Here is a 13359-nt window from a genome sequence, read left to right on the forward strand (position 1 = left end):
GAGATCATAAGTACATGGGGACAACACAATTCCCACACCTAAATTTTTGATAAATCAAATAAACTAACTTCTGAACAAGAACTCTATTAGTCTGCTACCAAACTTTGTACATAAATTTGAAAAACCGTTGTGTGCTCAATTTGTTAGCCTACTACAAGGGAAAAGAACTAACCACATGTATTAACCCTTTACACCCTAACATCAGTATGCATATTCTCCATACTGTTCTCTATACATTTCCTAAGGTGCTGACGAGGAGAATTAGCTTAACGATCCAGAGCTTCTGTTGATCATTTCCATTATTCTCATAACCTAAGGGTGTGATTCAGGGGCGATATTTGTAAGGAGAAATAATATGTTAGTCACTCTTAGGGGTTAAAGGGCTAAGTCACTTCAACTCCCATAGGTAACCAGGAAAGAAATTCTCCTTTCGATAAAAATACAATACTGGAGACAAGTGGAGAGGATAAAGAGGAGTACCACTTAGGGGACTATTCATTGATCCAATACCAAATTCACAGAACTAACATCATAAAAATTGAATGGAAGAAGTTATGAGAATTACAAAATAAGATTGTGGGAGCGAACATACCTTAACACCCTAACATCAGTATGTATATTCTTCATACTGTTCTTTATGCATTTCCTTAGGTGCCGACAAGGAGAACTTGTCTAACAATCAAGAGCTTCTATAATCGGTGATCATTTCTTTTATTCTCATGACCCTCATGTTTAATTCAGGGGTGATATTGTAGGAGAAATAAAAAGCTTATCCCTCTTTGGGGTCAAATGGTTGAGTAACCCGTGTTAACCTTGTTATAGAAATTATTTTACATGTTGATGGGTAATTTTATAACTCACTTGACTCATTTGTTCTCACTTTCAGTGGAACTGACCAAAGGCCATCCCCACTATGACTTTCTGCTCTCACATGGATTTCATACAATGTGTAGGGTGTTAGCTTATCCAGTGTCACAGTTCTGCTCCCTGTAACTTCTTTTTGGTAAATTTTGGATTCTCCAGCAGCTTGCCACTTAACAGAGTACCCTGTTATTCCATCCCCTTCATTAGTAGGAGCACTCCATGAGATTACAATTTTGGTTGATGACACAGACTTTGTAGAGAGCGAGGATGGCTGACCAGGCAAGCCTAAAAAAATTAAAAAATAGATGTGATAAAATAATATGGATATTAGAAATAAATTACTTAATAAAATTCCCTCGTATTCCCTATTTAATTTGACACCATCAATGTATATTACAACAGCTTGCAATATTCTCCCTCACCTGTGGTCAAATTACACCCATAAAGCTCAAATCTGAGAGCACAAGTGTTGGAGCAGTTTGTGGGATGCAATCTTATGTACTGAGCTATTAAAGAAGGTTTGAAAAGAACTGTTTTGGTTTTATTATCATCTACGTTGGCATGAAACACCTGAAACAAGAAATACATCAAAAAAAATAATTACTTGTTGATAAATGCAAACTTAATTTTTATGCATCACAAAGATAAGCAATTAGTGACAGAACCTTAGCTCACACCATAACACCTGTGTGCACTTCACCATACCTACACTGCCCCTTCCAACTTCCCCCCCCACCCCCTCCTCAGTCAGCTCCCAGCAGCCCCATTACAAAAAGGAGAAACCCACCTGCCCACTAAAAATAGAAGAGATCAAATAACCAGGCAGGTAGGCAGGTATAAAAGGAATTATATAATATTACTCAGCTGGTACCTGAACTTTTCCTTGCTCTGTATAGTTTTGCCACTTGTTTCCATCAGAACTGTAACTTACATAATAGTGATTGACATAAGAGCCAGAAAAGCCTTGTGTGGCAATCGCAGTGATATTTCTTGAAAACTGTAAGTTCACTTTTATCCATGGATCATTATCATTTGGATTAGGAAGCCATGCTTTGCTGTTGCTTAACCGTGCATAGTGAGGAGATGAATCAGAATTATTTGCTGATGATGCTGTGATATCACTGTTTGGAATAATATCTCTTGCCATACCAAGATCAGGTGTGGGACAATCTAATGAGGCATTAACGAAAATCATGTTAACTTCAGTTTCTAAAGTGGATCATTAAATAATTTGCCTTTATGCACAAGGAGCTCACCCAGATAGATAAACCTAACTTATACTACCTTGCTTCTCCTCTAAGTAGATCTGTCCGTAGATATGATATAAATAATAGCAAAAAGTGGAACACTTTAATCAACAGTTGATACATTTAAAACTGCTGGTATTAAATATCTACAGCTCACACAGCAAAAAATGAAATTATTTTCTTCCTTTTGTTTTTTTTTTTGGCTTTTGTTTAAATGCAACGAAGAGAAAGGTGCTAACAGCTCTTGATCACTTTTTCAATAGATCATTTTACAGTTGTGTACTTAGTTGCCAAGGCTTTGATTTGGAGAGAAGATGAAGGTGACCTTATTGTGATAGAGACAAGTATCTAGTTAGCATGATAACAAAGTAATTTACATTTGGATAAAAGCAATGTTTGTATCATAACAAGGTCACCCTCAGCCTCACTACTGTTCAAAGGCTTATCAACCAAGCATGTAACTGTAAAATGGACTATTCTAAATATTCACACCAGCTAAGTTAGAAGAGAATGATTTTGTAAATGATTTTGAAGAAGAAAAGAACAAAAATTACTGTTCTTTGAAAGCTAATAGGCCATGACCCATCAGAGAGCAAGTAGTAACCAGTTCATACGAAGTATAACATGTAAAAGTGTGCATTATCATACCTGAACTGGAAGCTTGTGTACCTGTAAAAAAATATTTATACAAAATTTTTAGGTTCACAGGAATTCTCAACGTCCATTAATATAACCAGTATGTCAAGGTGTATAAAAAAGAAACAAATCCTATAAAAATTTACATTTCCTTAGCTGTATAAAAAGGAAACAAGAATCCTATGAAAAAAACCTAGTATATATATTCACAAAAAGTTAATGAATACATTTCACTTTGAATCAAGTTGATACTCATGAGTCAACATCATTTCATTCTGTGAGGATGCAAGTGGAAGTTTATTCCATATCATCATATTTCTTTCGATGATGAGGTAAAAGGATGATGTACAGACGAACCTCAATTATCTAGATTTCTCGATTATGCGGACTTTTCCTCTGGTCTCAATTTTTTTATAAATATCTATCAGTCATGACCAAGATCCGTAGCCATATTCCTTTCATAAGAAAAAAAAAAAAAAAACAGCAATGAAAAGTGAAGTAAAGGCAAGTTCGTGTTGCTTATAACTCTCAATGGTCACATGATGTTCTTCTTTGAGACAAGCTGACTTACTTCAACATTTTAGGCCAAGGTAAAAACCATTTTCATTAATTTTCATGGTTTATAAATACGTGTATTTACAACAGACATTGAAGATGTAGACCATATTTTTTTCCAAACGATTTGTAAATGCTCTGTTTCACAATTAAATATTGCTTTCTTAATTTAATCAGTTTTTGTTCCTCATTAATATTCATATCTCGATTATCCCACAGACTGTTTCGTCTAGTCCCAACAAATCCGGATAATTGAGGTTCAACTGCGTTACACAAGAACAGTTACACCACTCATTGGTTTGGTTCTAAGGAATTCTACACCAGATTTACCCCCTAAGAGTGAATAGCTTCTTATTTCTTGTTTCAGTTTCATAATAAAGGAAATGATCACCAAATTAGGGAGCTTCTGATTGTCACACATAATTATTCTCCGTGTCAGCGCCATAGGAAATGAAAAAGGAACAGTGTGGAGAATTTGAATGCCAATGTTGGGGTGCAAAGGGTTTAGGATTGGTGCAGATTTGCATCCTGACATTATACTTTTCATGTGGTTATTTTCACTTCATCCAGTAGAAGAAAAAATTAAAATACCACTTAAGACTAAGAGTACTATAGAGGATAATGGGATTAAGGTGACAATAACAGAATGTGCTCCAATGTCCAAAGTTTAATTTAAATCTCAGTATTTAATTTTGGAAAAAAACATCTGAAAACCATGTCGAGGGTTTGAAATTAACACAAATTTATAGCTACAATCTTAACCCAGATCAAGAGGAAGGACCCTTTGCATAATATCGTTTCTCTGTTATTGAAATAAAGGGGAATAAAGTTCTTTAGAATTTAGAACAGTTATGCAGACTTGTGTATGTTGACACTTGCTGGTTCTTGATAACAGGGAAATACAGAAAAGCTGACATGAAAATTCAGAGGACATGCAAACAAATTATTCTATCGTTAAAAATGCATTGTCAGTTCATAATATTAGCTTATCACTTTTTATATAAGAAACAGTTATCACAGATCTAAAAAGTATTGTGAATTATAATCATTACAGCAATAAGAGCTCTGATAAAGAAAACTACTTCAGCTTGATCAAAATTTTATTTTACCAAATACAATGCCAGAGTGTATTTAACATTAGTAATAGGACATTTTGCACATTGTGATGAAGTGAGCAGCTTTTATATACAGAGGTAGAGAAGTGGAAAATTTCATCATGTCTTATAACCCTTTCAGTCCAAAGTTCTGATTCTCCTTACTATCTGCTATAGTCAATTCTCATGATGTTGGTTCAGAGAATTTGGGGTTGGATGAACTAATGGTCCCAGAGTAGATATACTTTTTTTAAAATTCTCATCACTTTCCTGCTTGACAATGTATTTATAATGTAAAGAAAAATTCTGTTTTGGTCACTCATAGGAGTTCTAGATTTCAACTGAAATGATTCAATTTAATGCAGTGTGCCTTTTTTTTTAATTTTGGTAAAATAAGGGATGGTGCTTATTCAAAACAGGGCCCTTTTTAAGGAACTGGGTACCTATTTCTGTTTTGAGAAACAGCAGAATCTGTGAAACAAAGGTTTGACATAATGGTTGATGTACTGTAAGGAAGACAAATGATTTAGTAGTGAGGCTCAGTAGAGAGCAATAAAAGGAGAGTGAACCACTTTTTGGACTAGGAGGTAAATTGGTATAAGGGCACTTTTTCGAATAAGTGTGCTTAGCAAAAACAAATTTTTAGATAGTTCATCATAAAAGGGGAACTTCATTGAATAAAGGCACCAAATGGAATCAATACAGTTACCCTGTTCCTGTTCACATTCAGAGAACCCATTCAATATAAATAACTGGCGACAATTACATTATCATTAACAATCACCACTCTATTTTCTAACAAACAAAATGAACTCTTGTCCAAATTTGGCTATCCCATTTCTTTCCTTGGACACTTTGTTCAGGGCTTTAAGTATTTAATCAATTTTCGAACTGGATTCGTTTGTTACAATTATTTTTCAAACCCTGAAAACATTACTCTCGGAAATTTCAGACGAGATTACCTCTGTTAATAACACTAAGTTCATTACATGGATGATGGAGTCGCCAAAATCTGCGTGAAAAGAACAATCATGCAATCTTGAATAACCATGACAATACGTAAAGTTAATTTAAACTTAGACACAGCACCCTTGCGAACTGAATTCCCAGTTTTCTGGGAATTCCTAGGAATTCTCAAAAAATTCTCAATTATGCAAATGACCCTTGCAAACTGAATTCCCAGTTTTCTGGGAATTCCTAGGAATTCTCAAAATTTCCCAACTATGCAAATTAGCTCTGATTTAAGAAGCTTGGAATTACTGGGAATTTCTTCGTAAAGAAGACTCCAGTTTTGTGAGAACTTGGAATTCCTAGGAATTATCAGCGATACAAACTACCTATAATTTAAGAAAGGCGGAATTCTTGGGAATTTCTGGGAATCGAATTTGAGGCAATTTAAATACCCTGAGGTGCGCAAAAAAATTCTAAGAAATTCTCAATATCTTGAATGTGATGGTTTTAAGAAAAGGAGTAATTTCAGAGGCTTAAAACTTTGGCTCAATAAAAGGTATGCTATACAAAACTTACCGAGAGATATAGATACATGTATATGTTTATAACTTAAAGATCATTAAATTTATTATTCAAACTAAGTTTTAGTAAATCTCTACATTAATATAAATTATCTCGTGAACCAGCTGTCAATTTTGTTAAATGGAAATTGCCAATTAATCCAATGTACTCATATCACATTTGCTTTCTAACCTCAAAGGACTCTTGGATTCCATGATCATAAAACATTTTTTTTGTGGTGCAAATTAATGTTTCATGTTCACTGATGTGCCAAAATCATCAAACATTCATAAGCTGTTCCTTGGTACACAGCTTCCACAATAATTAACAATAATTACATTGTTATCTACACTTGAAGAACTTTGATCGTTATGAACATAAGTTACTTCCCTAACCTACATTACTAGTTGCCTTTGTTAGAAAACCTTGGAACAGTCAAGCTTAGTTGCCGTTGTTGACATTATCTTTAGTAGAAATTTCATGCCTTAGACAAACAAATTCAACACCTAATTAATCTTTCTTTTTTCATGAATGTTGTTGCTGTTTTTTTTTTCTTTCAGTTTTTTGCTCTGTTTTCGTGACTAGTTGGTGTAATTTGCTTTGCTGTTTTTATTCTTACAAAACATTTTTGAAGTACAAACCAAGTTTCCTTTCATAAATTAATTTATTAAATGTCCCAATCTATGAATCTCCCAAAAAATATTACATCTTTTTAATTTTGGTGCAAAATACAAGTCCTTCTTTATATACAAATGAAAAGTGCAAGTCACACTTCAATAATAACAGCTCTAAAGTTTACTTGTTGTTCTTATCTGTCTGTCAGCTATCAACAATATTGTTTTATACTTCGAACAGTGCAATTCCCCATGTATTACTTTCAATTTTCAAAACAAACTTTATTTCCAAAGCGAACAACAGTGTCGTCAGCATGCTCTATACTCTCATAGAGCACGCTACAATAAGCCAATCAGAATCCCTGTTAGAATGGTTCAAATAATCTGATTGGCTGTACAAGACAAAAGCTGTCAAAAGTGTCAAACCATCAAAGTTCAAAAACCATCAAAGTTCACACTCTTTGATAGTTTACAAACTAAAATAATTCGGCAGGTCGAATTTAACGCTTTTGCCTGAAGTTTTTAAATCAGAATCTTGAAGTGAAATGTTCAGTGAACTTCAGCCGAATTATGACCCACAAAAACACGCGGGTTTTTTCACATGACAAGGTGGAAAACAAACTGTTCAAGGCGAGTTTTTTTTTTAAATGAACGACAGCCGAATTCACCGGAACATGAAGCTCGCTCGGGATGACAGCGCCGCAAAACTCGGCTGCAGTGACTGAAGTGACTTTCCACTCAACACATTGGAAAGCATATCAGAGCGAGCTCTTATTTTTTCACTCGAAGGGCGGCCGATGTAGTTTCTGAGGCTTGCTTTACTGTGATGACTGGAGATCGACATGATAAGTGAGCCGCGATGGACTTCAGCATGATCATATTTGCTCAGACACCATCATGATTAGTATGAATTTTAACAATTATGCCGGTTTGGTTGTATTTTTCATCATTTCTGTTTTGTTCTGTTTTGTTTTTGAACTCTGAATTCTATAGACTATACGAGTGTTGGCTGTGTTTGATTTTCATTACCGTAAGTAAGCTTGTAATCTAACTGAGCGTGAAAATCTTTAAAACTCGGAATGTCTATTTTGTTTTTCCTTTGAGGATTTTCGTATCTGCGCACGTTTTAATAACAGAAATAACGGCGCCTGGTATGTTTACAAACCCTTCTTTGGTTCTTCTGTTACTACTTGCCGGCTCGCTTGATCCGAAATTTCACGTTCAATTATCGGAAAAAAGCTAAAAAGAAGTCCCGGAAAAGGTCGAACTTGGTACAATATGGCAGATGGCGTGACAGCTTTAGCTCAGTTCTATGCTCTATACTCTCATAGAGCACGCTCTTTCAACCAATGAGAGCGCGCGTTATATCCGAACTTTATTATAAAATGGAATAAATATATCAGTAAGGTTTCAAGATTCCTTTAGTCAGGTTGGGAACATTCAAGATTCATAATAGGAACTGTTATTAAACAAACCTTATTATAATCAAAGTGCTCTGTGAGCAAACTCGTGAATTGACACATGATTTTTTAGATTATGTTTAATGTTATCTGGTTTAGGGAATTTTGTGGTTGATTGTCATATCTAGAGTACGAGCAGTAGTTCAGTGTTCGCTAATGTAGCAAAGAAACAAAGTAACGTTGGGATAAGAAGGCATTACAATTGAAATGATCATGCTATTACATTTGACAAGGTGGATGATGTCATGTGTTTTAAACGTCTATCATTTTTGTTTCTGGTTCAAAAGAAAAGGTTGGAAGTAAATGTGGGTGACAAGTGAAATTTACTGTCTTTCGTTGTAAATATTAGAAAATCAAGGCAATACTGTCTTAATGAAAACATTAACGATTCCCTCTTTATCAAATGAGACAAACGGGAACGAGTTTTGAGTGACATAATTAAGCCAAGCCTGCCACCGTCATTGGGAAAGCACACTCCGACATCCGTCAGAAGGAGGTCATCTCGGGTAGATTTCCGATTACGAAATCCGAGCTCGCCCGACGTTGTCTTCGTGGTGAAGGCCCTATTTAGCATATTAGACCCGCAAAACATAGTAGAAACGGAGAGGAAAGATAAATGATACGGTCGATTAACTCCCAGACAATTGAAAGGTCCAAACTAGCAAAGGCGGGAAATTTGTTATCGTGCGAGAGATCAAAGTATCTGTTTGCTCACTCAATTCGTATTCAGCGTTCGGCCGTATTCCAATCGATAATAAAGTCTCCTTCTCGTTGTGTGAAATGTTGTAGCTGCAAGGAGTTTTTTCACAGGAAATGCATTTTAACAATTATTTTGGAAGATTCAAGTGCAAACTGGCGTTGTCCAAACTGCGAAAGAGCCCTTAAGCAGGAAGAGAAAAATAACCATTAATTTAACATGTAGTATTAAAAACTGATTCTCAGAACTTCCCATTAGTTGTTTATTAAGATAATCGTCGAAGTGAAATATATATGTGCAGTAATTTTTTATCTATTTAGAAGTCGGCTAAAAGAATTTTTAAAATGTATTCATGAGAAACTGTTTCTTATAGATCTTTCCCTAAGTACGCTCTTGCGTTTAGAATTGAAAATCCTCATCTAAATATTGTAAAAAATATTATCGTAGAATATTTTAAATGATGATCATGGCACAACACAGATAGAGAAATATAATAGGTGAGACAAGTCACGAATTATCCTTGTCGACAAAAGTAATATCGCCTGCTACATTATATTCAAACTTAATCTCCGTCCAATCGAGGTAATGTACAATTTTCTTATCAATTACCATATTAGAAATAACAATGTATCGCTTAAACTCTGAACGTAACTGCGTTAAATTTATTTCATCAGAAATCTAGAAGATTTCCGGTGTTTTAAAATCCTCCATTTGACAGATTTCGTGAAGATGTCATTACGTTGTAGTTGTGATCGGCCATCCGTGAAAAGAAGGCGTCAAATGTATTTTGTGGAATCTGTCATATAGGTTAGCAACGGAAAAAAATGCAAATATCTTAACGCTAATACAAAGTCATGAGCGAAAACGAAGTAAGTGCTCCTTTCTACTCTATTTTGCAGCTCTAAAATGTGAAATAGGGCCTCCATGAAAACATCGGGCGAGCTCGGATTTCGTCATCAGAAATCTACCCGAGATGACCTCTGGTGTTGTAACATCCTCCTTTTGACAGATTTCGTGGAGGTGTCAGTATATTGTAGTTGTAATCGGCCATCCGTAAAAAGGAGGCATCGCAAAAATTTATTGGAGTCTGTAATATAGGTAAGCAACGGAAAAAAATGCAAATATCTTAAGGGTAATACGAAGTCATGAGCGAAAACGAAGCACGTGTTCGTTTCTACTCTGTTTTGCGGGTCTAATATGCTAAATAGGGCCTTCATCACGAAGACAACATCGGGCGAGCTCGGATTTCGTAATCGGAAATCTACCCGAGATGACCTCCTTCTGACAGATGTCGGAGTGTGCTTTCCGTCATTTTGGATCTCCGCCTGGGTAGATTTAAGTCACGTGCTAGGCAACGTATAATCAATAACAAGATAGAATTTCATTTCAGGCCTAGTTATCAATTTCGTGGTGTGTAACTTTCGCATTTTAGTACGTTGTATGTATGTTGAATCTTCAAATTGTCTTAAAAACTTAAAAGAAAATTTTTCTTTAAAAATTCACTGAAATCGGTAGCTAAAATTGTTTGTTTAGGTGTTATCTGATTTTCGTGTTAACTTGTTATTTCGTCAGTCGCCGGCATCTTTTGTTGCTTCACACAGGAAAAACACACGCGACGAAACGTAATGATTAATTTTGTCCTCAATCTCACACTATAACAGAAAAAGCTTTTGAACATCTGTAAACTCCGAGCGCATCGCAGTAAGTGATATTTTCAATGAATCTTCGGATTGTTTTCAAGTTCAAGGATTGTAAATTACAATTTTATGAAAAACGAAGGTTGTTCTGTTATTTCAGTGTGAATCCTTGCATGCCTGCCAGTCGCTGGCGCCGCTTGTTGAAACTAAAACGAAAAAAAAAAAAACTCTTTTAAGATTATCATTGGCTTCTTTTTCACCCCACCACTATTCTTAGCAAAAAAGGTCGCCATTTCGTCTGTTTATTGCTCGCCAAAAACTATAAAATGCACTCAAAAGCCTAAAATCTAAAAAAAGTTTACAGGAATCGACCAATCGAGCGAGCGAGCGAGCGAGCGAGCGAGCGAGCGAATTCCATTCCCCACATCGGATCTTTAACTCGCTCTTGCGCATGCGCGCAATTCACTAGTTAAAAAGAATCCCTCCTTGGTAAAAACAAAATAATGTATTCAGCCCTTTTTTAGTAAAATCTATAGGAGAGATGTACTAACTCCAATATAAAAGTCACTCAATATAACAGAGATTTCTCAATTTGAGAATCCAACGAGTGCCCTTTTCCTTATAGCTATCTTAAAGGCCTGGTCTGAGCTTTAAATAAATAAATAAATAAATAAATAGATAAATAAATATATATATATATATATATATATATATATATATATATATATATATTAAGAAGTATACATTTGACATATTCACTTAACATTTTCATCCAAGCATTTTTAGCAATTGAATGAGGCTTAGATATAAGTTTGAGTTATTAGACCATGTGGTAGAAGAAATATTCGAAGATGGAAGAAGTTTTTTCGTACAATAGCATAAATACCGAAATGGAAAAAACTTCAATGCGATCGATATATATTCAGAGTTCTACGATGGCGCTATGCCAGAACGAGAAAAACGTTATAATAAACAGATCGTTTAGACTTTCAAACAAAACGAATCATTTTACCTGCATCCTTGTGAACCGTGAAGAAGATCAGACATAAAACAGTTTGTAATTGGGGCATCTGGCGAATTACGAAAATCATATTCGCTTACAGTTTGTGCCTTAACTGTCAGTTCACAGTCATTTTAAAGTTACTCAGAAAGGAACAGGAAGTGATTATTTGTACACGTAACCAAAATGAACATTCTTCCATTGATCAATCGCGTCACAGACGGGTGCGTCCAAACGGAAGTGTACGTCAATGTTTCAATCAGCAAGTTATTTTTGTACCAAATGACATTTTATATTGTGGAAAAAAGGTTTTCGTTTTGGCGAAAAATTATAGGACCAGCTTCCTACAATTGCAAGAGAATATGGTCTTAAGTTTTCTCTGAGAGAAATTTTGCATTGATAGTTACCCGTTTACTCAACATCTGTTAAACTTGCAAATCGATGAGGTAAGCAAAGAAACTGATATATTATTTATTTATTTTGCTGAGACGCCCCCTAGAAATATTTGTTTTGCTATAAATTACTTTAATCCCGCGGAAATTGTTTAGATTGTGAGGTCAAAACAGGCCTATTCTCATAACCAGGCTGAAGATGTCTTTTCACAGAAATACATATATTTTTTTGTGACACTACAGCCGACTTGCATATTGGCGATAACCTGCTGTTCTCAGTCTCAACTAAGTGCTCTCATCAGAGGCTACCAGGGAGTAAGAAAATGAGAGATATCACCGTGAAAGAAAAAATTATGGGGGATTGACTCTTTAACTACCACGATCTCATTGTTTATTCTCCCTTTTAGTCTTTACAAATTTCTTTGTAAACTAGTTATGGGAATTTGGTGTTTGGAAAACAACCTCCACCTGGCTGATTTGTTTGAGCGCTCTCATTGTCTCCTTTTGAGGTAATGTATGAATTTTATAGGGAGAAGTTATATGTTTATCACTATGTGATTTTAATCGAATTAATGATGTCCGGATAGGGTGGGTATCCTCTTTGATTACGTAGTTTCGAGTCACATATTCCTGTATCGAGTTCGTTTTCATTTTCAATTTCGAGTCTTATCACAAAGGACTTGCTACTGTCAGCTGATTAATTTAAAAAAAAAATTCTTGTTGCTTTCAGCTAGGAAACAGGCGGATAGAACCAAAAACTGTCGTCCAACCGATGAGATCCTCTTATAAATTAAAACACCGGACGTGTGTTACGTTAATATTGTCATGTGAATATTATTGTAAATGTTGATAAAGAAAGTAGTGTAAAACTTCAGGGGTCTCTTTATCTGAGTTCAGCGAAACTGGCTCACCTACCGAGTTATGAGGTTTTGCCTCGCTCCTCTCTCCTTTGTGATGATCAGCGAAGACAAGCTGACATGGTTATTTAAGTCTCGATCTTTACGTGACCGATATTTTGGCAGTTGCGATGGCCAATTTTTTCCTTAAATTGTGAAAACCTGGACATGGTTGGCAATCACGAAATTAAAAGATGGTGTTTCTTTCATCTTGGTAACTGCAATGAAACGAGTTCTCGTATTAAGAGCGATTGCGTTGAAATACTCAGTTCTGTAGCCGGGATGGAATTTTCCACTCGCATAAATTGCCAAAAGGTCTGGATAGCAAAAGATATGTCACGAATTTAAGAAAATATACAGAAGAACTGCCGAAACATGTTTTTAAAAAATGTGGTATATTTCCATTCATAAATTACCCCGGTTTCTATCTCAGCACGCTAGGCGAACTCATATGAAAGGACTCTTCAAATCCACTTTGATGCCGTTTATCCTTTTTGTTGCCGTCTGACGGGGGATAGAGCGCTGGAGCGTCATGCGTGACATACTAGTGTTTATAGCCAACTGCAGTTCGGGAAATGAGCCCACGCTCCTCTCCGAAAGGGAAGGATAAAGGACTGGACCCTAGACATCTACAGAGATCGTTCATATCTAGACGAGTACGAAAGCTTCGTCAGTAACACAGGTAATTCGTGAGTTCGAATTCTTTCAAACCTTATCTATTGAGTTCTTTTCAGTCTTTTCTTTCCAAGCCATTC

General features: G+C 35.5%; 2 protein-coding genes across 2 annotated transcripts in view; both read right to left on the bottom strand.

Moving 5' to 3' along the window:
- LOC149035104 (receptor-type tyrosine-protein phosphatase F-like) overlaps positions 1 to 13359 on the bottom strand; it is a 111957-nt gene that overhangs the window by 8420 nt on the left and 90178 nt on the right. The gene's annotated exons all lie outside the window — the stretch shown is intronic.
- LOC149035105 (EGF-like repeat and discoidin I-like domain-containing protein 3) lies at positions 726 to 11465 on the bottom strand. The gene is made up of 5 exons (XM_089192656.1): positions 11329 to 11465; positions 2760 to 2780; positions 1736 to 2034; positions 1287 to 1434; positions 726 to 1149 (listed from the first exon to the last, which is right to left on the bottom strand). The coding sequence occupies exons 1-5, from the start codon at positions 11405 to 11407 to the stop codon at positions 851 to 853; spliced, it is 846 nt and encodes a 281-aa protein (XP_089048782.1). The 5' UTR covers positions 11408 to 11465; the 3' UTR covers positions 726 to 850.

Source organism: Pocillopora damicornis, chromosome 13 (genome assembly GCF_964200805.1).
Source record: "Pocillopora damicornis chromosome 13, jaPocDami1.2, whole genome shotgun sequence".
Taxonomy (NCBI): Eukaryota; Metazoa; Cnidaria; class Anthozoa; order Scleractinia; family Pocilloporidae; genus Pocillopora; species Pocillopora damicornis.